At 48.5% G+C, this 26347-nt stretch overlaps 1 protein-coding gene across 2 annotated transcripts in view; it reads right to left on the reverse strand.

Annotated features, from left to right (window-relative positions):
* Positions 1-409: 409 nt before the first annotated feature.
* The window catches only part of MICU2 (mitochondrial calcium uptake 2), an 80248-nt gene continuing 54310 nt past the window's right edge, over positions 410-26347 (reverse strand). Inside the window, exons 7-12 of one of the 2 annotated variants that reach the window (XM_047756517.1) lie at positions 18155-18220; positions 9614-9711; positions 8857-9028; positions 4834-4942; positions 3333-3490; positions 410-1061 (exon numbers count right to left, since the gene is read on the reverse strand). In XM_047756517.1, the coding sequence (XP_047612473.1) occupies positions 957-1061; positions 3333-3490; positions 4834-4942; positions 8857-9028; positions 9614-9711; positions 18155-18220 (708 nt within the window). In that variant the 3' untranslated portion in view covers positions 410-956. Of the gene's footprint in view, positions 1062-3332; positions 3491-4833; positions 4943-6050; positions 6947-8856; positions 9029-9613; positions 9712-18154; positions 18221-26347 lie in introns of those variants that run through there. The other variant, XM_047756518.1, reaches the window with a different exon arrangement.

Genomic DNA, 26347 nt, shown 5'->3' on the forward strand with positions numbered 1-26347 from the left:
GCTTTCTAGGGCCATTTTAAACATTTACCCATAGCCCAATATATCCCAAGAAACCCTTCTCTTGTGATCAAGGTTCTCGCAATCATACCAGTTTTTGAAGACTACAAACCAATGAGGGTGGCAAGAAAGGAGAGTATTTCTATTAAAAAAATGCAGTTTTAACACGGAGGTACATGGAATCACCGGCCCACGGGACCCGCCACAGAGCACAGGGACGAGCACTGAAGCCTGTGACCGTCTCTGTGGGAAGAGGGTCTGAGAGGGACTGGCCGTGGGCACACGGGTCCCGGAAACACTCCGTGGCACAGCAGCAACGATCCCAACGCGGTGGCGCAACCACGCCTCCGTGAAACGTCAAACAACGGAAAGAGGAGTTTACCACATTTAAAACAAACTGCGCCTCAGTAACTTTTCACTTTCACAAAGACTTTATTCTGTTTCCAGACAAAATACCGAAATTTACATATTACTGTTGTGACAATATACAGGTCACTGCAATAAAATATACAAGAAGTTTGTGGGATGGACGTAAGGTACAGATGAGAAACCCAGACTGCTTTAACTTCACCTGCCCCCCCGGGAAGAGCAGGGCTTGCGGAAGTGATCCTGGCAGGTGTGGGTAACCCTCTCTGCAAGCACCGCCGACCCCTCAGCACACCTGCGCCGTGGTGTCGGGACACCAGCGACCATCCGGGCAGCCACCCCATCAACGTCAAAGCGCGACTGCAATCCTAGGCCTCCTGACACGACCCAGCATCTGTTCATATAAAGGACACTTTCTTTCCATTTTACTAAGTTCTTCAATGAAATCTCACGAAGAAATTACGGACTCAGAAAGCAGACACGAGGCATCTTTATATTACAAAGGAAACCAGTGAAGATTAGTACTTAAAAAAAAAAAAAAAAAATCCCCAACTCTGACTTTCGGAGCAATACAATTCCAACATTATCCTTTTCTACAAAAGACCTCGTCCCGCTTGTTTCCAGACTTCTTTCACTCCTTTAATGCTTTCTTTTTTCACACATTTCCAGAATTCGTGTATACTGAGCTGCTGTGCTACCTGTTGACAAAAGCAAGGATGAAGGGGTCACTATCTGGGAAGGTAGAAGTGACTCAGGTGTACCTGCTACTGTGCATTTCCCTGTAAAAGATGAGAAGTGAACTGACATAAAAATATCCTCAGGTAACCGGGGAATGGCGCTTCCTCCCTCAGAAGCCAGTAGCTGGCTGATCTTCTTTCATGTGTTGTTTTAAAATATAAAGATATTTCATGTTTTCCTGTTACAATATTTTATAATGCTTCCTTTTTTTCTGCTGAACTTTACTACTAAAGTGGAATAAATTTTATAAGCCTAAAACTTAGATTTAACCTTGGCTAAAGTTGGAAAGAAAGAAACCACAGGTCACACTATACTAGATGAGAAGCCTCACGAAGAAGAGAATTCACACGAGTTTCGTGTGGTTCTCATGTCTCCCAGTTAAACCAGAAAGCAAAGCGTAGAAAACTGGTGTCTCCCGGGGATCACAGAGCACAGCACCGCTGGAAACCACCTGCAGGAGCCCAAGTCTATGTCACATGACATTTGTGTCCTTTTCCTACCACTCATTTGCAGGTCTGCTCTTTAATACGCTTTTTTTTTTGTCATTGTTGTTGTTGCTATTTCTTGGGCCGCTCCCGCGGCATATGGAGGTTCCCAGGCCAGGGGTCGAATCGGAGCTGTAGCCACCGGCCTACGCCAGAGCCACAGCAACGCGGGATCCGAGCCGCATCTGCAACCTACACCACAGCTCACGGCAACGCCGGATTGTTAACCCACTGAGCAAGGCCAGGGATCGAACCCGCAACCTCATGGTTCCTAGTCGGATTCGTTAACCACTGCGCCACAACGGGAACTCCTAATATGCTTTTTGAGAAGTGGCAAAGAGGCTGCTGCATATGCTAAACAGGTAACCAGAAAGGCGCCTTTTTTTTGGGGGGGGGTCTTTTTGCCTTTTCTAGGGCCGCTCCTGAGGCATATGGAGGTTCCCAGGCTAGGGGTCCAATCGGAGCTGTAGGCACCGGCCTGCGCCACAGCCACAGCAACGCGGGATCCCAGCCATGTCTGCCACCTACACCACAGCTCACGGCAAGGCTGGATCCTCAACCCACTGAACAAGGCCAGGGATCAAACCTGCAACCTCATGGTTCCTAGTTGGGTTTGCTAACCACTGCACCACGATGGGAATGCCCAGAAAGGCTGGTTTAATTGCCAGCAACACGGTTCTCACCTATGACGTGCTGGATCGCCACGAAGCTTGTAAAACCCGTCTGCTGTGGAAACCGTATTTGTTCATTTCCTATAAAGCACGTCTGCAGCAGGAAAATGACTGCGCTCTTCTAGGCTGCACACGAACAGCCCTGCTGAAATGGCCCCAGCAGGGTCTCTGCTCTTTTCCCTCCTGCCCTTCGTCTGGACTAACCACCTACTGAGCAGCTCCGGGACCCAGACGGCTTTCAACCTGTGGACGGCTTTCAACGGCTTTCCAGCCGATTCTAACGTAAACCAGACGCTGAGTTTGATCTGCCCCAGTTACAGATGCCTAAGTGGATCTGAGAGAATAATGCTAAGAGCGTGTATTTACTTCAGTTGTCTCAGCCACCACCCTAAGTATTTTACACGTATTCCTCACAATAATTCTTGCTGGTAGAGTCTGTTCGTTTGCTTATTGCACAGATGACGAATCTGTGGCTCAGAAAAATTAAGTGGCTTTGCAAGATTTGGCCGTTAGCAAGGGACAGGGCTGGGACTGAATCCAGGCGTCCACCCGCAGAGCCAATGGAAAATCTAGGCTGCAATTTCTCAACGGTGGTTTCTGATTAGACTTAGATTAAAAAAAAAGGAAAAAAAGGCAAAGAAAAATGGTAGATGCCATCTGTGGGAGATATTTCAGAACCGTCACTGGACCTTATAATCGCTTTACGAATGAGGACGGAGTCCCTGCCGTGGCTCAGCAGTAACGAACCCAACTAGAACGCAGGAGGACTGGGGCTCAACCCCTGGCCCTGCGCAGTGGGTGAAGGACCCAACGTTGCCATGAGCTGTGGTGTAGGTTGCAGACGCGGCTTGGATCCTGCATGGCTGTGGCTGTGGGGTAGGCCGGCAGCTGCAGCTCCCATTCGACCCCTTGCCCGGGAACTTCGATATGCTGTGGGTGTGGTCCTAAAAAAGAAAAAAGAAAAAAAAAGATGAAAACTCTCACTTCAGAGCATACATGTGCTCCAACTCTAGGCTCGGGTCCATTCATTTAACGACGCACAAACATGTGATTATGTAGAGACTCGGACTGTTACCCATAAACCTCGATGCATCCTGTTCCGCAGCACCCCGAGAAACTCCTCGTGACTGAGACACTCGTCACCATCCAGATCAAAGATCTTGAAGACGGCATCCAAGATGTTGTCCGAGAGCTCCTGTCCTGTTGCCACCTTCACGGCCCTCCTGAACTCCGCTAGGACGAGAAAACACACAGCTCACCAACCGCGTGAAATCCTCTAAGGCTGTTTTTTTCCTTTGTCTTTTTGCCTTTTCTAGGGCTGCTTCTGCGGCATTTGCAGGTTCCCAGGCTAGGGGTCGAGTCAGAGCTATAGCCGCCGGCCTACACCAGAGGCACAGCAACTCAGGATCCGAGCCGTGACTGCAACCTACACCACAGCTCATGGCCACACTGGATCCTTCACCCACTGAGCAAGGGCAGGGTTCGAACCCGCAACCTCATGGTTCCTAGTCAGATTCGTTAACCACTGTGCCATGATGGGAACTCCAAAATCCTCTAAGTCTTTACTGCCTGAGAAGTAAAAACAAACCTGTATGTTATTTGGGAAGGAAAGCAAAAGCAAAAGTCCTCATTGAGAAGATACTCAGATAATAAATTTGGCTGTGAAATGTCATGGAATTGAACCCCAGCTGTGGCTGCGTTATACACTGCAGGCACAGCAATGCCAGGTCCTTAACCCACTGCGCTAGGCTGGGGATTGAATCGTGCCTCAGCAGTGACCTGAGCCACTGCAGCTGGATTCTTTTTTTGGGGGGGGGGCTGTACCCATGGCATATAGAGGTTCCCAGGCCAGGGGTTGAATTGGAGCTGTAGCCACCAGCCTACACCACAGCCACAGCCACAGCAACGCAGGATCCGAGCTGCGTCTGCGACCTACACCACAGCTCACAGCAATGCCAGATCCTTAACCCACTGAGTGAGGCCAGGGATCGAACCTGCATCCTCATGGATACTAGCTGGGTTCATTAAGCACTAGCCAAAATGGGAACTCCTGCAGTTGGATTCTTTTTTTTTTTTGTCTTTTTTTAGTTATTTCTTGGGCCGCTCCCGAGGCACATGGAGGTTCCCAGGCTAGAGGTCCAATTGGAGCCGTAGCCACCGGCCTACGCCAGAGCCACAGCGACGCGGGATCCGAGCCGCATCTGCAACCCACACCACAGCTCACGGCAACGCCGGATCGTTAACCCACTGAGCAAGGGCAGGGACTGAACCCGCAACCTCATGGTTTCTAGTTGGGTTCGTTAACCACTGCGCCACGATGGGAACTCCTGCAGTTGGATTCTTAACCCTTGGAGCCACAGCAGCAACTCTGAGCAGGTCACTTTAATCTAATCAACGCTGTGAGGACAGACAGAAAGTGTTACACACGAGTGCCTGTGCTGGGCATGAGAACAACCCCAGGGAGCGGAGGGAACGGCCAGTCAACGGTGCTACTGTAAGTGGTTCCTTGAATGGCATCGCCCAGCTGGAGAAGAGAGCACCGTTCGGAAAAGAGAAAAACTAACGGTAGAACTTACCCAGTCGGACAGGGCGATGCGCTAAACTGAACATCTGCATGGCGATGGCGAAGTCTTCCAGGTGGGTGGCAAAGTGACAGAAGGACTTGAACTCATCCAAACTAATGCTCTAGTATAGTAACAAAGGGAGCTGTTAGCACAGTTTTATATTTACATTAAATAACCTTACGACGAGAACCAGGAGTCTTCTTTGCTATCCTCAAGCCTTCCATCTTTCCAAGCGAGGCTACTGGCAAGTCTGGCGTGCAGACTAGCAGGACGGCAGATTCTGGAGTTCTGAGATGAGGTGGCAGGGCCCTGGGTGTGACTGTGCAGGCTGAGCCCCGTGTGACCGGCCCCGAGCTGTGAGCAGAGACCCCACTGTGCCTCCTTCTCTGCAGCCCTGGGCAAAGCCTCACCCCCCTGGGGGGTGTATTTTGAGGGGCCTTAGCAGAGGTAGCCAGGGCTAACCGAGGCTGAAGCCCTGGTCTGGCAGGACCGGCGTCCTGGTGAGAGGATGAGCTGGCAGTCCCGTCAGCCAAGTGTGGGGACACCTCGCCAGACACCACCCACTTCGGGCTCTAGAACTGTGAGGGGATGAATGTGCCGTGGAAGCCACCCAGTCTGCGGCGGCCGGAGGAGACGAAGGCATCCTGCCACGTGGCCCACCTCTTTGCTCTTCCGTGTTTCACCAGGGGACACGGCCCCGAGTGAGAACTCCGGGTTTTGGTGTAGACGGGCCAGCTGAAACTGCAGGCCTGCCCCTCGCTACGGCGCAGGCCCCACTTCTCAGCCTCAAGGGGTCCCCTGTCAGGGCGAAGTACGCTGTCGAAAGCCCACTGAATGGGAAGCAGGACCGGTACCTTGGTCCATCCGATTTTACTTTATGTGAAGTTTTTTTAACTTACAATTAAAAAATTTTTTTTGGCTATGTTGCAGCATGTGGAAATTCCGGGGCAAGGGACTGAATCTGAACGACAGCACTGACCCAAGACACAGACGTGACAGTGCCACATCCTTCACCGCTAGGCCACCAGGGAACGCACCACCTGATTTTAAAACCTGTGCACTTGACGGCAAAACAAACAAAAAGCAAGCAAGAAGGCTAGTGTGTCCACTGAGAACGTCCACGCATGGACATCCTTATTCGGGAAGCACGCTCCTCCCTGTGGAGGCGCTCAGGACCGCATCCTCGGACACGCGGCGTCTCCTCCGAGGTTCACTGCTTTCCGCTTTTGCAAATTTGTTGAATTCTTTTATTCAAATGTTTTGGAGAGGTAATATGTACACATGGTTAAAAAAATTCCAACAGTACAACGAATAAAACGACGCGAACTCTTCTTCCCCCTTTCACCCCAGCTCCCTCGTGCCCTCCTCGGATGCCCTGTGCACAGCGGGTGTGTCCTCGCCGGTCCACACCCTGCTTCACTCTCTCATCACACGAGCGAGCCCGCGGCTGCTCCTCGGCATCGTGGTCTCGAAGCGGCCCCGGCGCAACCCCTCCGACCGGCTTCACTGTAGCGAGACACGCCTGTGGTCAAGGCTGGGATCGTGTGTCTGTAACTGCGAGCACGTTAAAGGCCGCACTTCCGTGTTCAGGAGCCAGATGTGGATTTCTCTTCCCGCGCCCGCTGTGTCATCCGCCCGTGTTTAAGGGGCTGACAGGTGACTTGCTGCCGGAAGGCAGTTGTTGGGGGTCCTCTGACCTCCTGTGCATCTTATGAACAGAGGCCCCGATCACCTCTCTCCACACGGTCTGTCCGGACGTTGGCAGAGGGACCAGAATAGAGACAGCGTTGCCCTTCGAGGGCAGGGCGGCCTTCCTACTGCCGCCATCAAAGATCCAGACTCCTTGGCTGCAGTGCAAACCCACATCTCGGGCCCTGGGGCAAGGGGCATGGAGGCAAATGCGATGCTTGTGCTGGCTCGGTGCAATGAACAGAGTAATAAACTTCTCCGGGAGTTCCCGTGTGGTGCAGCAGGTTAAGGATCAGGTGCTGTCACTGCTGTGGCCTGGCTCAGACCCCCGGCCCAGGAACTTCCATACGCCCTGGGCACAGCCAAAAACAAAAAACGTGCCTTGGTGCAACATGCCGTGTCTTCTGCCAGCAGCCATGACGCCATGCAGGCTAACCTGCAAACAGATACAAATCTCAGACCTTGACTTCTCAGACCCCGCCACACAGTATGCAGGCTGGAATGTCAGCCCCTTCAACGTCCTTGGTTTTGTAAGATCTCACTATAGAAATTGGTCTATTACATGTGATGCCAGTATTTCCTCCTATTGTGTTAATTTTTTTCTTTTGGCTGTGATTATAATTTTTGGGGAGATGAGGGAGGCAACAGACCTTTAAGTTTTAGGAAAAAATGTAACCAGTTTCATCGAAGGCATCTGGATTTTGCTTAGTGTGTATAGACCCCACTCTGCGACACTGCTTGCACGTTTTGGGCCACGCTTACTCAGGTTCACTTCTCTCTCTAGCACCGAACCTTTGATGGACCTAGGAATTACTCTGGAGTAATAAATGAGGTGGGGGTTTACCTCACTTTCTCCCTCAGGTGCCCAGGGAATTAGCCCAGTGCCACTTGCTTACGGTTCTTCTTTTACCCAACTCATTTGCACTTTGAGTTTACACATACTCAGTTTCCGGGTGTATCTGTGTCTATTTCTGACTTTATTCTGTTCAGCTCATTAGTCAAATGCATTGTCAGTAACGCTGTTTTAGTTGTAAGGTTTGGTGATGCATTTTAGTATCGCAGCACTCTTTCTTTAAAAAGACTTAGTTTTTTTAGATCCGTTTTAGGTTCACAGCAGAGTGACGGGGAAGGTGCAAAGATTTCCACACAGCCCTGCCCCTCAGCTGTTTCACCCAGACTCCCAAGGAAGGGCCCTGTTACAGGAGCCCGCCTGCCCCTGCTCGCCAGGACCCGCTTCTCCCCGATTCCGCACACTGCCACCTCCCTGCCGTCACGCGTGGCCATGGGATCAGTCCGGCCGGTCGTCGTGGGTGGCATTTCCAGGCAAAATAGTCACTGGAACGTGACTCGCGCTTTTCTTTGCCCTCTGAGGATGGTGTTTCTACAGACGGTGGAGCTCCGAGAGCGCGCAGCCTGGGAGAGGCTGGGTCTCGAGCAGTGATGCGGGCAGGGGTCTCCCGCCAGCCCAGCCGGGAAACGGAGCAGGACGGAGACGGGAAGCCGTCCTGCGTGAGCCAAGCGGCTTTCGGGGCTAGTGTGCAACGGCTGCACATCCCGGCTGTTACAGATGCACATCACGTCACACTCACTCAGACCAGGCTAAGGCCCAGCTGCTGTAAGTAACACTAAGACTAGTTCTAGTCCATCAACAACAGGAGATGTTTCTGTAATCAGGTAAGTTTCCTTTACATTCATCAAGCCTTTTCCATATATTTCTGGTTCAATTTCTTTCTTTTTTTTTTGTCTTTGTTGTTGTTGTTGTTGTTGTTGCTATTTCTTGGGCCGCTCCCGCGGCATATGGAGGCTCCCAGGCTAGGGGTCAAATCGGAGCTGCAGCCACCGGCCTACGCCAGAGCCACAGCAACTCGGGACCCGAGCCTCGTCTGCAACCTACACCACAGCTCAGGGCAACGCTGGATCGTTAACCCACTGAGCAAGGGCAGGGACCGAACCCGCAACCTCATGGTTCCTAGTCGGATTCGTTAACCACTGCGCCACGACGGGAACTCCCCAATTTATTTCTAATTGTTATGTATCTCTACTGCAATTATAAATGAGATCTTTATATTTCATTATCTTTTTCCTCGCTCTACAGATAACTTTAAAAATTATATGAAAATACATATGCATTTCAAAAGTTTTTTGGAACAATACAGTAAAAACCGCGTGAGATATTACCGCTACACACTACCCGTTATTAACAGCCCGGCAATCATCTTCCACCCATTACACAATCACACAACAGAGAGCAGCTCACGCCTGACTAAACTGGAGGGCCGTCCGTTCATCAATGTGTCTCAATTACCGCCTCAGCTTTACCGTGAGCAGAAGAAAAGGCGAACCCACCTCTCCGGCTGACAGCTTCTCTCTCACATTTTTCCAGTAAATGTCTTTATTTTCAGTGTTAGTGAAGAAAAGGAGCCACTCTGCAAAGTCTTCTTTTCTCATGAAATGCAAACCTTTAGAAAACTGAAGGAACTCCATTTCCTGGACCTCGGTCTGTAAGTTTTCCATAAATCTAAATGGCAAAATGCGAAACGGATGTAAGTTCCTCGCAGCTTCACCTCGGTGCTGTGACCAGAGCTGTGACCAGACGCCAGCGCCCCGCCTGGCGGCCAGGACATGCTCGGGAGCTCCAGGAGGACCTCGCAACCACCAGGGGCCAGTCATAAAATCCCCACGTGTTCTCCATATTTCGTTTTAAGTGACTATTGAGCACTACGGAATTTTCAAATTAAAAAATAGGTAACAAAACTGGAAAGCACTCTGCCATCTGTGAGAAAAAACTAAAGACGGTTCTGGTTTTTCGTTGTACCTTAAAAATTCTGGAGTTCCTGTTATGGCTCAGTGGTTAACGAATCCGACTAGGAACCATGAGGATGTGGGTTCGATCCCTGGCCTTGCTCAGTGGGTTACGGATCCAGCGTGGCCGTGAGCTGTGGTGTAGGCTGCAGACGTGGTTCGGATCCCGAGTTGCTGTGGCTCTGGTGCAGGCTGGCGGCTGCAGCTTCGACTGGACCCCTAGCCTGGGAACCTCCATATGTCTCGGGTGCGGCCCCCTAAAAAAACAGCAAAAAACAAAGAAACAGAAATTTATTCTTACCTTCGAAATTCTTTATAATGAAGTTTTCTTTCTCCTCGTTTTCCAAAGAAACGTACCTGGAGGGTTGTGTTAATTTCAGGTTCTTTCACTGTTGGTTCCTGTACAAATTGATACAATAATTTCAAATAATCAAGAACGAAAACTGATTCTCGAGGCTACAACACTTAGGACAACACACGCACAAGATCCTCGTAACAAGAGCAAAAAGAGGTGAGGCCGTTCTGTCCGCTGCTTTGCGTAACACCATCCTCTTTGCTGAAGGGAGGGGACAAAAGGGGGGTGCAGCAGGGAGCAAAACCTGGGACAGGCCAAAAACAGGGCTGAAAACAGCGAAACCAGTTACTTCAAAATGTGACGCCCCCAGGCACTTCCTCACGAAGCAGGAGTGAGAGAGTTAAACGGGGACAGTCTTGGACCTTCTGCTGAAAGCCAGAAACTTAACGCTAGCTTTTCCTGGAGGTCCCGTCGCGGCGCAGCAGAAACGATCTGACTGGGAGCCATGAGGTTGCAGGTTCCATCCCTGGCCTCGCTCAGTGGGCTAAGGATCTGGCATTGCTGTGGCTGTGGTGTAGGCCGGCAGGGGTAGTTCCAATTCAATCCCTAGCCTGGGAACCCACATATGCTGCAGATGTGGCCCTAAAAAGCAAAAAACAAAACAAACAAAAAACCACAACAAACAAACAACCCAAACAAAAACACTAGCTTTTTTTTTTGTCTTTTGTCTTTTTTGTTGTTGTTGTTGTTGTTGCTATTTCTTGGGCCGCTCCCGCGGCATATGGAGGTTCCCAGGCTAGGGGTCAAATCGGAGCTGTAGCCACCGGCCTACGCCAGAGCCACAGCAACTCGGGATCCGAGCCGCGTCTGCGACCTACACCACAGCTCACGGCAACGCCGGATCCTTAACCCACTGAGCAAGGGCAGGGACTGAACCCGCAACCTCATGGTTCCTAGTCGGATTCGTTAACCACTGCGCCACGACGGGAACTCCAGCTTTTGCTAATTATAAAATTAACAGGGGACAATCTTTAGACTTGATGCAATCCCTATCAAATTACCCATGACATTTTTCACAGAAATAGAACAATCCAAGAAATTTATATGGAACCATGAAAGACCCAGAATTGCCAAAGCAATCCTGAGGGGGAAAAAAACCAAGCAGGGGCATCACTCTCCCAGACCTCAGACAATACTAGAAATCCGCAGTCATCAGGACAGTGTGGTACTGGTACCAACACAGACACACAGACCAATGGAACAAAACAGAGAGCCCAGAAACAAACCCAGAAACTTGGACAATTAGCCTTTGACAAAGGAGGCAAGACTATAAAATGGGAAAAAGACAGTGTCTCCAGCAAGCGGTGCTGGCAAAACCGGACAGCTGCATTCAAATAAATGAAACCAGAACACACCCCCGTACCATGCACAAAAACAAACTCAAAATGGCTTAAAGACTTAAGCATAAGACAAGACACCATAAAATTCCTAGAGGAGAACACAGGCAAAACATTCTCTGACATCAATTGTGCAACTACTTTCTTAAGTTAGTCTCCCAAAGCAACAGAAATAAAAACAAAAATAAACCAACGGGACCTAATCAAACTTACAAGCTTTTGCACAGAAAAGAAAACTATAAAAAAAGAGAAAGACAGCCTATGGAATGGGGGAAAATGGCTGTAAACGATGTAACTGACAAGGTTTTACTCTCCAAAATATACCAACGACTGACATAATTCAACAGCAAAACCCAAACGACCCAATCGAAAAATATGCAGAAGATCTAAACAGACATGTCTCCAAAGAAGACGTATGGATGGTCAGCAGGCACATGAAAACGCTCAACATCACTAATTATGAGCGAAATGCAAATCAAAACTACAACGAGGGCCCATCTCACACCGGTCAGAAAGGCCTTCATTAACAAGTCCACCAATAACACACGCTGGAGAGGGTGTGGAGAAAAGGGAGCCCTCCTGCTCTGTTGGTGGGAACACAAATTGGTACAATCACTCTGGAAAACAGTATGGAGGTTCCTGAGAAAACTAAATATAGAACTACCATATGACCCAGCAATCCCACTCCTGGGCATATATCAGGACAAAACTTTCCTTGAAAAAGATCCATGTACTCGTATGTTCACTGCAGCACTATTCACAATAGCCAAGACATAGAAACAACCTAAATGTCCACTGACAGACGAATGGATTATGAAGATGTGGTACAGATATATAATGGAATACTACTCAGCCATGAAAAGAACAAAATAATGCCATATGCAGCACCATGGAACTAGAGACTCTCATACTAAGTGAAATAAGTCAGAAAGATTAAGACAAATACCATATGATACACTCGTATCTGGAATCTAATATATGGCACAAGTGGACCTATGCACAAACAGAAAGAGACTCACAGACCTGGAGAACTGACTTCTGGCTGCCAAGGGCGAGGGGGGAGGGAGCGGGATAGAAGGGGAGTTCGGGGTTAGGAGATGCAAACCATTACATTTAGGATGGATAAGCATAATGAGCTCCTACTGTACAGCACAGGGAACTATATTCAATCTCTTGGGATAGAAAAACAATGTACATATATCCATGACTGGGCCACCTTACTATACAGCAGAAATTGACAGACATTATAAGTCAACTATACTCTAATAAAAAAATTTTAAAAATAAAATTAACAGGGGAAGATTCCATCCAAGGAAATGAGAACAAATTCACAGACTCTTCCTCCTTCAAATCTCCAGTAAAACAAACAACGAAACAGCATTCCCTTTTTGTTTTTTCTTTTTAGGGCCACACCTAGGGCATATAGAAGTTCCCAGGCTAGGGCTGAATCGGAGCTGCAGCTGTAGGCCTACACCACAGTCACAGCAACATCGGATCTGAGCTGCGTCTGCAACTTACGCCGAAGTTCATGGCAACGCCAGATCCTTAACCCGATGATCGAGGCCAAGGATCGAACCTGCGGCCTCACTGACACTATGTTGGGTTCTTAACCCGCTGAACCACAGCGCAATCTCTCAAAACAGTGTTCTAAAAAGATGATCAGCAGCAACTAAACAATAAAAAGAGGCAGAAATTTAAACCAAATATTTTGAAAAAGAGCAGCTGAAGGAACGCTAGAGTCAGGCGCTGGGCGGTCTGGCATACTGCCCACGGCCGTCCCACGTCCCAGAAGCAGCAGCGGCGGGACTGCTCGTGGCTGGACTCACGAGAACCTGAGGTGCAGCGACAGCAAAGCAGTCGGGGAGGAAGCGGAGGGACAAGCGTAGGAGAGAGGCCGGCAGAGGCCCCCAGACGGGCTTCCAGGGCATAGGATCCCCCAGCTACTGCTCAGCTGAGGGCAACCGGAAGCCCGGGGGGTGCACCTTGAAGGGTGGAGGGGGATGTGTTCTAGGACCTTCCACGGCAGAGGACGGGGGATGGTGGTCCAGCGAGGGCTGAGGGCAGTGGATCAAACGCAACACCCGCAGCTCAGAGGGGAAAGATGAGTTTGGTCCAGCCTCGGACCAAACTCCACCACAGCCACAGCAACGTGGGACCTGAGCCATGCCTGCGACCTACACCACAGCTCACGGCAATACCGGATCCTTAACCCACTGAGTGAGGCCAGGGATCGAACCTGCTTCCTCATGGATGCTAGTCAGATTTGTTTCTGCTGAGCCAGGATGGGAAGGCCTATTTCTTTTAATTTAAAATTTTTTTCATGTTTTGGTTGTGCCCACATCATGTGGAAGTTCCTGGGCCAGGGATTAAACCTGTACCACAGCAGTGACAGCACTGATCCTTAACCCACTGAGCCACCAGGGAACTGGCTGAAAGTGAAATCCTGGGTCCACACTTTATTTGGTGTAAGAACCGGGACACTCACCCAGCACTACTCAGGCAACACATCCACTGGGCGGGGACAACCAGGTGGACGCCCGCCACGTGCAGAGAGTCGGGAGGCCCCTCTGCTCCTGCGGGATCACCGGGCGTAAACACGAAACTAAAACGGTGACCGAAGCGTGAAGGCGTTGGGAAGTGGCCCATGACGCCCCCGGAGCGTGGAACAGGGGGTCTGCCTCACCCAGCAGCTCAGCAAGGCGTCCCTGAGAAAACGCCACTCCGGCTGAGACCCCAGGTCTGAGCAGAGGACGGTGACAAGGGAACAAACACTCCCAACGGGCAGGTCTCAAGGGCTGCAGGTGCCCAGGGGCGCGGAGCTGGAGGGCCGGGCGGGGAGAGCGGCGACAAGCCACGAGAGGGCCGCCGCCCCTCGCGCTGCGCTGACGCGGGCAGCAGAAACCGTCCCAGCTGATTCCACCCTCGCCACCACCGCTGCGGCCCGAGACGATGACCCGCGTCACGCACAGGACGCGCGGGCAGCGGCTCTCTTGCTCACGGCCGCACGGCCCTCGGGGGCCGAGGCAGCCTGGGCGCGGGAGTCCGAGCCCTCCCCGCCGCCTGTGCCGCGGGGAGCAGTGGGCCGGCCACTCGGGCCTTAAGCCACCCCGGGCCCAGCGTGAAAGCGAAGGCGAGCCGGTGCAGGCAGAGCCGCGGGCGGGCAGCTCTGGTGGGCGAGGCGGAGACGCAGGCGACGGCAGGCGGGCGGGTCTGAGAAGCACTGTGGGGGCGCGGCGGGGGCGGGGGGCGGGGGCGGACCTGGGCACTGAATGGGTGTCCCGACGACCTCTGGGCTCCTGGACTTTGGAAAAGCAAGCCGCTCACCAGCTGCTTCCTGCTGATTTAAAATGGTACCTCGATCACACCACCGCCTCCGTGCCTGGGCTCATATTTCGGCTATTTCTCATTAGACCACCTCACTGTCCCTCCCAGGGCTGGCATTTTCCAGACTGCTCTGGCTGTCCTCGCAAGTTCCTCTCTCCAGACGAACTTCAGAGTCACTGGGCCAAGTTTCTGTACAGCTCCTGCCTGCAGCCCCCTCCGCGCCCCCCCCCCCCCACCACGATCACCAAGCAAGCAAAGACAAAACCCAGGGCTCAGGTGTCCCGTTTCTCCTGGACTAATTCAGCGGGCATCAGCCACGGTAGGACACTCACTCTTCCTGTCTAAGAACTAAGCCTGTCTTTACATTTATTTCACTTTTCTTACGTTCCTCGATTTTTGAAAATACTAACATCTATCTTTCACACATCTTAAAAACTAATTAATTATCAAACGTTTAGTGTCATTATTTATAAGCCGCATGAAAACACGCTCTAGGAGTCCCCATCATGGTGCAGTGGAAACGAATCCGACTAGGAACTCTGAGGTTGTGGGTTCCATCCCTGGCCTCGCTCAGTGGGTTAAGGATCTGGTGTTGCCGTGAGCTGGGGTGCAGGTCACAGACATGGCTTGGATCCTGTGTTGCGGTGGCTGTGGTGCAGGCCAGCGGCTGTAGCCCAAACTGGGCCCCTAGCCGGGAACCTCCATGTGCGACGGGTATGGCCCTAAAAGCAACAAACAAACAAACAAACAAAAAACCCCACAACACCCAAAAAACCCCCCCAAAAACAAACATACTTTTGGTTCATATTTAAAAAGTAAAATCTTATACTATATTAAATATGTTGGTTTTCCTAAAACACCTGCTTTTGGAACTTAGTGTTGACTAGAAGCCACTGGAAACTTACAGGCCAACTAAACTATGTAATTGCCTGTGATTTCCTGCCATGCCTGGAGTTTTTCTCTCTTAATTTCCACATAAATGCCCAAGACTATAAAACTGGACGTGTCTGCGTGAAGGTCAGAATACGAGCGGGACGCCTCCCGTGAGCACCATCATGGGACACTCTGGGGGAATTCTGTCCAACACACAGAGGAATAAACTAAGATTAACATTACTTAGAGATAATATGGTTTTATACTTACAACGGTCAACAGAAAACATCAACCTAATAAGGAAAATCATTACGATAGACTGGTACAAAAACATTAAAAAATAAGTACATTTTCTATTCACTGTAGTAATTTTTCTCTTGAAAGAGAAGAGTCCATTTAGAGTAAAAAGCACAGTCATGCAATGTTCTGGGGACGCCCTTGAGAAACACATTTCAAACGAGTAAGAAAAAAAAAAACCCCGCAGCTAAATCAGAGGATAAAAGCAGTTAGCAAAGTGAGAAAGAAATTCCCAAAGAACAGTAGAAAATGTATAAAATGAGAAATACAAATGGTCTGTAGACTGCCTTCTTTTTTTTGGCTTTTCCTTTTTTTTCCTAGGGCCGCACCCGCATTACATAGAAGTTCCCGGGCTAGGGGTCCAATCGGAGCTGTAGCCGCCAGCCTACAGCACAGCCACAACAATGCGGGATCCAAGCCGTGTCTGTGGCCTACACCACAGCTCATGACAACGCCAGATCCTTAATCCACTGAGTGAGCCCAGGGACTGAACCTGCAACCTCATGGTTCCTAGTTGGATTTGCTAACCACTGAGCTACAACGGGAACTCCTAGACTGTCTTAAAAAAAACCCAAAAAACGATGAGATGCCTTTTCCCCTAACGCAGTGACACAGATTAAAGAACAAAATGAGGGTGTTCCCGTCGTGGCACAGTGGTTAACGAATCCGACTAGGAACCAGAAGGTTGCGGGTTCGGTCCCTGCCCTTGCTCAGCGGGTTAAGGATCTGGCGTTGCCGTGAGCTGTGGTGTAGGTTGCAGACGCGGCTCGGATCCCGAGTTGCTGTGGCTCTGGCGTAGGCCGGTGGCTACAGCTCCGATTTGACCCCTAGCCTGGGAACCTCCATATGCCACAGGAGCGGCCCAAAGAAATAGCAAAAAGCCAAAAAAAAAAAAAAGAACAAAACGAGAATGACACTGGTGCTGGAGAACCTGTGGGCGAGGTGGGTCCTCTCTCCTGGGGAGGTGAGCGGTCACAGCCGCTGGGGAAGGCAGTGTGACAGCAGGCACCAAGGCCTCACAGTACGCAGGCCTCTGGCCCGACGAGCTCATGTCGAGACCTCGACCCTAGATTTACGTGGGGGGCTACTGACCGCGCCGGGCTTCTAACAGCAAATACAGGCACAGGCTTCATGACCAACCTCAGGTCAGTGGTTAAAAACGTTCATCCCTAACTGTTCATTCATTCGTTTGTGGAGCACAGAGCGTGTGCCCGGTGCTTTGCCAGCTATGGAGATACACCTGCGTCGTAAGGCGTGGTCTTCACCCAAACGGAGGCTGGCCTTTGCCCGGGGCTGCCTAGGAGGTGACCCTAAGAAAAGGCTGCTTTTTTTGGCCTGCAGGCCTTCGGCCACACCCGGCAGTCTCACCCTGAGACTGTTGGGCTCTGGGCCATGGGGCATCAGCCTGCTCTCCAGACGCGCGGAGTCGGGGGTCAGCCACATGGGCAGCCAACCAGGTGTGCCTGCTGACCCCCTCCGTCTCATCAAGGCCCTGTCTGTCCCTGCGGGGAAGGTCAGCGCCGTCCATGGCTCCTCAGACAGGACAACCGGAGCCCTGGACTCTGCCCGAGTGTCCCTCCCCCAGCCGACTTTAACCCGAGTCCTCGCACCGTAACGAGCTGTAGCCACGAACCTGACCACTTTCGGGGGGTTACTCTGAGTGCCTCCAGCCAACCATCAACGCCGAGTGGCCTGTGGCCTGACCTCACCTCGCACCACCTCAGAGGACCACAGACATCTCAACAGTCACGGGCGTGGGACGCGTGTTGAGGACGCGGGGGATGTGTGCGCCCAGGAGGTGGGAACACCATTCAGTCAAGGACCCGGACCCAGGAAAAGCCACACGGGGCACTGAGAGGGAAGGAGACGGCACACACTGGGATTTTAATAACTTGCATAATGTGAAGCAGACATCCTCTCAAAGCAGAAATGATCGGGAAATGTAGGAAAATCTCACAGAAAGCACGCTGTGGAATGGCAGTTTATGGAAAGACTATCAGTAGAAAATGTAAGGATACACATGACAGGTGGGAACGAACCTGGCTCACTTTCTGTGGAAGATATTTGCCAATACTTACCAAGTTTATCGACAGCCTTAGCAACGTTCATCCCCTTTGATCCAGCAAGGGAATTTCTGGGACCTTATCCCCCAGACATATTCACATGTGCATAAAACGATACAATTACAGGACTATTAACTGCCGCATTCTTTGTGATATCAAATATTGGATGTATGCTACATACCTTTCAAAAGGTGGACAACTACATAAACCGTACGGAGCTATTAAACAAAGAAGGATGTATTCAGACACAGGAAGGAGAAAACGGGAGGATGCAGAATAATGCAGAGACGACTACTGCTTGCACAAAAATGGTAAAAAGAATCTGTGGATGTGTAGATGTTTATTCACACGTCTGCTTTCATATACGCGAGCCACCTCTGCAAGAACACACAAGAACTGGGCGACTGGGGAAATTTCTGCCCTACCTACATTCTCTGGGGACTCTTTTGAAGCCTGGGTCACGTGAATGCAGCAAATCTACTGAATGTGTAGAAAAATTAAGTTACTGGCAATTTTCTCAACTATTTGGGAATACTTACATGAACGCAGGTGAGTAACGCCCGTCTGGAAATATTTAGCTTACTCGCACGTACCTGGTGCTCTGTTTCATGAATTACTGCTGTCTTCAAGTCATCCTGTTTACTTATGATCTTCTGCAGCTGAAAAGAGCACAAACATGAGTTTAGATACGTGTCTACTGGATTTTTCAGAACCACCCCAAAAACAGATGCTAAGTTTTTTTTTTTTTTTTTGCTTTTTAGGGCAGCAACAGCAGCATATGGGAGTTCCCAGGCTAGGGGTTGAACTGGAGAGGCAGCTGCCAGCCTAGACCACAGCCACAGCAATGCGGGATCCGAGCTGCCTCTGCGACCTACACCACAGCTCATGGCAGCGGCCCCTGCACCACAACGGGAACTCTGAGGCTAAGCGTTTATTATAAAATACGTACCAGTCATTCGTTCAATTATTTCTGCATTGTACCTCATAACATCAGGGGTTTTTTCCTCCTCTTAAGTCATGTCAGGACCAAAGGGGAAACACATATGCAAGTATTAACATTCTTTTTACTGTAACTTGGACAGTTTTCTCCTAGGAACCTGGCTTACCTCACACACACGCATTCAGAAGGCATCATCCTATGAAACATGATCATCCTCCCTCTTTGAAAGAACTTTGTTCATAATTAATTTTTTGTGTCTCTGTTTACGGACACATTTCCAGAATACAGCTCTTTAAAAAGCTACTCACATCATACAAATGTCCTTCCCTTTCCTTTTTATGCACTGATAAAGCATTAAAATAACTTGAAGGCCCATATTTCTACTAGTTATAAAGCGGGCACTAGCACCTTGGGGCTGAGCACACGAAAAACCTACCCACCCTTGCGGAATCACTTGTACCAATCCTCACACGGGAAGCAAATTACAAAAAAAAAAAGGTTTTTAAAAAAATTAAACGTAGACAAAATCTCAAACTATGGATTCAAGTCCATTAGGAGACAAAAGTCACCCATTTCTTTCTAGGCTATTTCTTTGCTAATAGTTTGAAAATAGCTGCCTCTAAGCTCCAGATTGACTGTCTTCAACGAGGCTGCTTCTGTGTTTGTTTCAGGCACCGGCTTATGTCTAGTTCTCCAAAGCCTCCAACTCCTCAGCACTCGACCGACCCCCCTCCACCCCCGTTTATTTTAGGGAATAAAGGTGGAAGGCTTCTTGTTTGGTTCATCCTTTTGGTTTAAGGTGACAATCAACGTGCTGCCAGGCTCAACACTCAAACGTTTGTCCCTCGGCTTTCCATGCGCCCTCTCAACTTTTTAGAATGGAAAATTTCAAAGGGGGTCCTGAGATAGCCCCCAGCACGGCCTGCTCAGTGCCAACAATCAGCAGCAGCCTGCCTTCCTGGCTCAGCCACCCTTGTGCCCCCTCAATCCGCATTCTGTGCAGCTGCTCTTCCGCAGAAATGTATATACGCGGAAATGCACAGACGGACGCACCCGAGTAAGTGGGCCCCTGCCGCAGAGCAGGGCACTGCCACTGCCAAGTTTTTAAGGGCATGACGGCATATTGCTACCTTATAGGCGCTATGCTGTATAGCAGAGCTTTATAAACTTTCCACTGCAAGCCTTTTTCAAATATGTTTTAATATTTTTTTCAAAGCCAAATACCCAGGCGGGGCACAGGTAGGTCTGTTTAACTTTGTAAGAAGCTACCGAACCTCTTCCCAAAGCGAATTCTGGTTCCTTCGTGTCCTCACCATTTCGTGTTCTCAGTCTTTCAGATTCGGGCCGTTTGGCTGGAGGAACAGCACCGTTTCAAGGTGGTTTTACCTTGCACGTCCCTGATAATTCACATGGAGCACCTTCCCAAATGCTATCTCCCATTCGTACTTTTTTTTTGGCTGTGCCCATGGGACTGAACCTATGCCAGAGCAGTGACCCAACCGTAGCAGTGCTGGGTCCTTAACCTGCTGGGCCATACGGAAACGCCTCTGTTGTAGTCTTCCGCCTGGTTAAAAAATTTATTTGAAAATTATTAAGTTTTAAGGATTTCTTATATATTCTGGATAAAAGTCTTCTGTCAGTATCTGTTTGAAAAATATTTTCTCTTACCTTACAGTTTGCCTATTCATTTTTTCTTTTTTTTGGGCAGGGGTGGAGGGCTGCACTCAGGACACACAGCAATTCCCAGGCCAGAGACAGAATCCACATCCCAGCAGTGACAATGCTGGATCTTAACCTGCTTCACCACAAGGGAACTCCAGCCTATTCCTTTTCTTAACAGAAGTTAATTTTGATGAAGATGATTTTATCATTTTTTTCCTTTTATGGTTACTGCTTTTAGGGCCCCAAGTAGCTCTGCCTATTCTAGATCCTGATGATATTCTTGTATTTTTTCCTAGAAGCTTAATGGTTTTAATTTTTATGTTTAGATATGTAATAAATCTCAAATAATCTTTTTTTTTCTTTTCCCGTCTATGCTGTGCAGCAGCTTGATGTGGAGTCTCAGTTTCCAAACCAGGGACTGAACCTGGGTCGTAGCAGTGAAAGTGCTGAGTCCTATGCACTGGACCCCAGGGGACCCGCTCACGTACACTTCTGTGTGGGGGGTTCGGTAGGAGTCACAGCTCGTTTTCTCATGTATAGATCCTGTCCACTTGCTCTAGTGTCGTCTGCGGAAAGCTGAGTGGCCACGCACGTGTGGCCTCCTCAGCATCTCTCACTGGTCTACCTGTCCATCCTCAGGGCGGTATCACAGCACCCTGAGGCCACAGCTTTGCAGTATCTTAAAGTCAGGCAGTATAACAGCTGTCCAGACTTGTTCTTGTCTTTATTTTTTTTTTGTTTGCTTTTTTGGGGCGCATCCACAGCATATAGGGGTTCCCAGGCTAGGGGTCTAATTAGAGCTGTAGCCACTGGCCTACACCACAGCCACAGCAACACAGGATCTGCCACCTACACCACAGTTCACGGCAACACCGGATCCTTAACACGCTGAGCAAGGCCAGGGATCGAACCCGCAACCTCATGGTTCCTAGTCGGATTCGTTAACCACTGAGCCATGATGGGAACTCCCAGACTTGTTCTTGTTTTTAAAGACTGACTTGAGTATTTCAGGTCCTTTGCTTCGGAATATACATTTTTAAAATCAGCTCGTCAATTTCTATAAAAAAGACTTGCTAGCAATGCTGAATCTTTAGACCAGTTTGGGAAGAACTGACACCTTAACACCACGAAGACTTCGAATCCATAACGATGTATTTCTTCATTCACTGAGGCCTCCTTGAATTTCTACCAGCAATGTCCAAAGTTTCTGGTGTATGTTTTCCGTTAAATTTATTTCTACTTATATTACTGGATACCAGCCAAAAAAGAACTGAATTTCAGTTTCCAAATGTTTGCTACTATTACATGCAAACACACGTGACTTTCTATGCTTCGATTTTGTTGGTGCCTCAGTCATAATATCTGTGAATCAAGTCCGACTCACTTCGTCCTCTCCAACCTTCCCCCCGCCCCCCCCGCCCCGTACTGCTGCTATCCCTAGAATTTCCAGGAAAATGTTACCTACCAGAGGTAAGAAAAGACCTTTGCCTTGTTTCTGACCTCAAGGGGAAAGCATTCAGTATTTTCTCTTGTAGCATGAAGCTACTTTAAATTTTTTGTAAACACCCTTTATCAAACTGAAGAAGTTCTTTCCTATTGCAACTCTCCTGAGTTTTATCACAAAAACCGCTTCCTCGGTTAAATGCTCTGTCTGCATGTGCGGATAGGGTCACGCCGTTTTCTCCTTTATTCGGTTAAGACGGAGGTCTGTGCTGAGTGAATTTTGTGTTCCTTGGACAAACGCTTCCTGGATGTGCTTTGGTTCATCTGGTTCCGTATTTTCCTATCTCTGCTCGTGAGGAAAGTAAGTCTAATTTACTTGTCTCATTAGGTCTTTGGGTTTTTTTTTTTGGTCTTTTTAGGGCTACACCCGCTGTATATGGAGGTTCCCAGGCCAGGGGTCCAATCAGAGCTGCAGCTGCCAGCCTGCACCACAGCTCATGGCAACGATGGGTCTTTAATCCACTGAGGGAGGCCAGGGATCAAACCCTCATCCTCATGGATACGAGTCAGGTTCGTAACACACTGAGCCACCATGGGAGCTCCTTGTTAGGTCTTTTTAGTTATCAGAGACATTGTGGTCTCATAACATGAGGGAAGTGTCCTTTTTCTTGTATTTCTTAGAGTCTGTGCAAACTGGGCATTTCTTCCTCCTTAAATACATGACAGGCTGTACCAGTGAAACCCTCTGGGCCTAGCCATTTCTTTGTGGGAAAGCTTTTGGTAAGCTATGCACGTTTCTGTGCCATTCTTGTCAGTTTTGTTTCTTAAGGCACGAGTCCAGTCATCTGACTGATCAAATTAAGTCACATACGAAGCAGTTGTTCACAACATTCCATTTTCACCCTTCTGATTTCCACAGAGTCTGTGGAGAGCTCTCCCTTCTCACTGCCAACACGGGTAATGTGGATCTTTTGTTGTCTGTATTTGTTAGAACAAATACTGAAATGTAGGAAAAAATGATCATTTATCACAGTGACAATTTAAAAAACAGAAAGAGGAATTATTCAGAAAATTATATATATATATATATCTTTTGCCTTTTAGGGCTGTACCCGCAGCATATGGAGGTTCCCGGCTAGGGGTCCAATTAGAGCTGCAGGAGCGGGCCTACACCACGACCAGATCCAAGTTGCGTCTGTGACCTACACCACAGCTCAAGGCAATGCCAATCCTTAACCCACTAAGCGAAGCCAAGGATCGAACCTGCAACCTCATGGTTCCTATGCGGATTTGTTTCTGCTGCGCCATGATGGGAACTCCCCCCGAAAATGATATAAATTTTTACAGGGACTTCAAAACTTACCTTTAATATAAGACAACATAATATAATAATTTCACATAGTTACTGTAAATAGTTACAGACAGAACAAAAAAGCAAATAGGATTAGTTAACTGAAATAACTTTTTAAGGAGGCTTATTATAGTATTGGCTTATTCCAATACCACGTGGAATTTAAAACAAGGGTCTGTCCTGAAGTCTATCCATGGGGGTTTAGTGTCAGATAAAGCTTGTCACGTCAGTCTTACCTAAAACATTTTGGTTTGGACTCAGGGAGAGGGTTCTGGTGCTCTGGGAAGGTTACACTGCTGTATATTTGGTTCTATGGCAGCTGCTCCATTTCAAACCACTTTACATCCTGGCGTCCTCTTAGGCCCAAGGTCTCTGTCTCTCAAGGTACTTTCTTTCTTTCTTTTTTTTGCATTTATAAGATATTTTATTGTCAAAAGCACTAGTTATATGATTTTATTTTTTTCTGCTATGTTCTTTTTTTTTTTTTTTAACTTTTTAATTTTCCCACTGTACAGCAAGGGGGTCAGGTTATCCTTACATGTGTACATTACAAGTACATTTTTTTCCCCCACCCTTTGTTCTGCTGCAACATGAGTATCTAGACAAAGTTCTCAATGCTATTCAGCAGGATCTCCTTGTAAATCTATTCTAAGTTGTGTCTGATAAGCCCAAGTTCCCGATCCCTCCCACTCCCTCCCCCTCCCATCAGGCAGCCACAAGTCTCTTCTCCAAGTCCATGATTTTCTTTTCTGAGGAGATGTTCATTTGTGCTGGATATTAGATTCCAGTTATAAGTGATATCATATGGTATTTGTCTTTGTCTTTCTGGCTCATTTCACTCAGTATGAGAGTCTCTAGTTCCACCCATGTTGCTGCAAATGGCATTATGTCATTCTTTTTTATGGCTGAGTAGTATTCCATTGTGTATATACACCACATCTTCCGAATCCAATCATCTGTCGATGGACATTTGGGTTGTTTCCATGTCCTGGCTATTGTGAATAGTACTGCAATGAACATGCGGGAGCATGTGTCTCTTTTAAGTAGAGTTTTGTCCGGATAGATGCCCAAGAGTGGGATTGCGGGGTCATATGGAAGTTCTATGGATAGATTTCTAAGGTATCTCCAAACTGTTCTCCATAGTGGCTGTACCAGTTTACATTCCCACCAACAGTGCGGGAGGGTTCCCTTTTCTCCACAGCCCCTCCAGCACTTGTTATTTGTGGATTTATTAATGAGGGCCATTCTGACTAGTGTGAGGTGGTATCTCATGGTAGTTTTGATTTCCATTTCTCTTATAACCAGCGATGTTGAGCATTTTTTCATGTGTTTGTTGGCCATCTGTATATCTTTTTTGGAGAAATGTCTATTCAGGTCTTTTGCCCATTTTTCCATTGATTGATTGGCTTTTTTGCTGCTGGGTTGTATAAGTTGTTTATATATTCTAGAGATTAAGCCCTTGTCGGTTGCATCATTTGAGACTATTTTCTCCCATTCTGAAAGTTGTCTTTTTGTTTTCTTTGGGGTTTACTTTGCTGTGCAAAAGCTTTTCAGTTTGATGAGGTCCCATGGGTTTATTTTTGCTCTAATTTCGACTGACCTGAGAAAATATTCATGATGTTGATGTCAGAGAGTGTTTTGCCTATGTTTTCTTCTAGGAGTTTGATGGTGTCCTGTCGTATATTTAAGTCTTTCAGGCATTCTGAGTTTATTTTTGTGCATGGTGTGAGGGTGTGTTCTAGTTTCATTGCTTTGCATGCAGCTGTCCAGGTTTCCCAGCAATGCTTGCTGAATATCCCAAGGTACTTTCAAGACAGCCGGACGATGCTGATTCATGACAGCAACGTGCTACGTGCCAGGAATATGGTGGTGAAGGACTGACATCGCCTCCTACCAACCCCCCCACCCCAACCCAAAACACTGAATTTATACTCTAATGGCCACGGGAACAGGCAAGTGAACAGATAATAAGAGAATTCAGAGAAGGTCAAGGGTCCCGACTAGAACACAATAAAACAGGGCAACAGGTTGCTGAGGCTGCTGGGGAGGGACTGTCTGACAGGCCTATTTTGGACAGTTCTCTCTGAGGACGTGACCTTTGGGCGGAGATCTGAATAATTCAAAGGAACGGGGAAAGGGCATTGCAGGGAGAGCGAAGGGCCGCGTTTCTGGTAGAAAAGGAGGGCTTTGTTAGAGGAAAGAAGGCAAAGTTTTAGGCAGAAGTGGTAAAACAAGCCCGAGGACACACTCGAGTCCAAGCTCTGAACGTCGAAACACGACTGCCAGACCGACCAACGTTACCAGGATCCGTACTTTCGATTCCTGGCTGAAAATGAAGAAAAGTACATAAGGGCAATTTAACTTATTTCTGCTTTGAGGATGGATCCTGATAGTTCAATCTCTGGAATAGGAGCACTTCCAGAATCGAGAAGAATAAATCCTGCTGAAGGCCTTTATATGCAATAACCCCTCTAGCAGCTTATTTGGCATACGACAACGTGATAACATCAGGGCAGGGAGAGCACAGGCACAGCCCTGCCTGCCGGCGAGAACACGACGTGAAGCCCAAGGACCCCCAGGCGGACGTTTATGTGAGTAAACAGACCTGTCATCAACCTACTGTCCAAAGAAGTGGCACTAAAGCCCTGGCCCTTATCCCAAATAAGCCGATGTGCCACCTATCAAGGTAGAGACGAAGCGGATTAACGATTACGGCTTTGGCCGCTGGGGGCACTGTCTGTCACTACCTGACAGAGAACCACTGATACAGACGGCTGCTACTTCACTTGCTCTCGGGGTACACCGACCAGCAGTTTGTTGATCTGGATACTAACAAAATAGGAATGTACCACGAAACACAAAAGGAACAAACTAAGGCAACTTATATTTTAGGACATTTCCACAAAACGTTATATTAATATATTCCTTCATTACTTTTGCACTTGCTGTTCAAATCACTTTATGTCTCTATTTTGGGTATTAAAGTCATTCTTGTTACTTTTTTAGCACTTAGGGTAGCAAGAACAACAAATAAAATTCACTGGGGAAACATTCAGATGAACTGGGGAAAAAAAAAAACCCTCCACAAAACCTTGCCTTTTAAATACGCTTTTCTGATATAAAAAGAACTGTTTGGTTCTTGCAATAAAATGAGACGTAGAAGATGCTACGTACCCAGGCTTCCTAATACAGTGACCACAGAGATGAAACAACCTTTCAAATAACTAATAACTAATGGAAACACAGTTTTTTCTCCTCTATGCTTTTTTTTTTTTTTTTTGGCCGTGCCTTTGGCATGTGGAAGTTTCCTGGCCAGGGACCAAACCCGTGCCGTAGCAGCGACGCCGCCGGATCCTGAACCTGCTGCAGCCCCGGGCAAACTCCTACGCC

Source organism: Phacochoerus africanus, chromosome 13 (genome assembly GCF_016906955.1).
Source record: "Phacochoerus africanus isolate WHEZ1 chromosome 13, ROS_Pafr_v1, whole genome shotgun sequence".
Taxonomy (NCBI): Eukaryota; Metazoa; Chordata; class Mammalia; order Artiodactyla; family Suidae; genus Phacochoerus; species Phacochoerus africanus.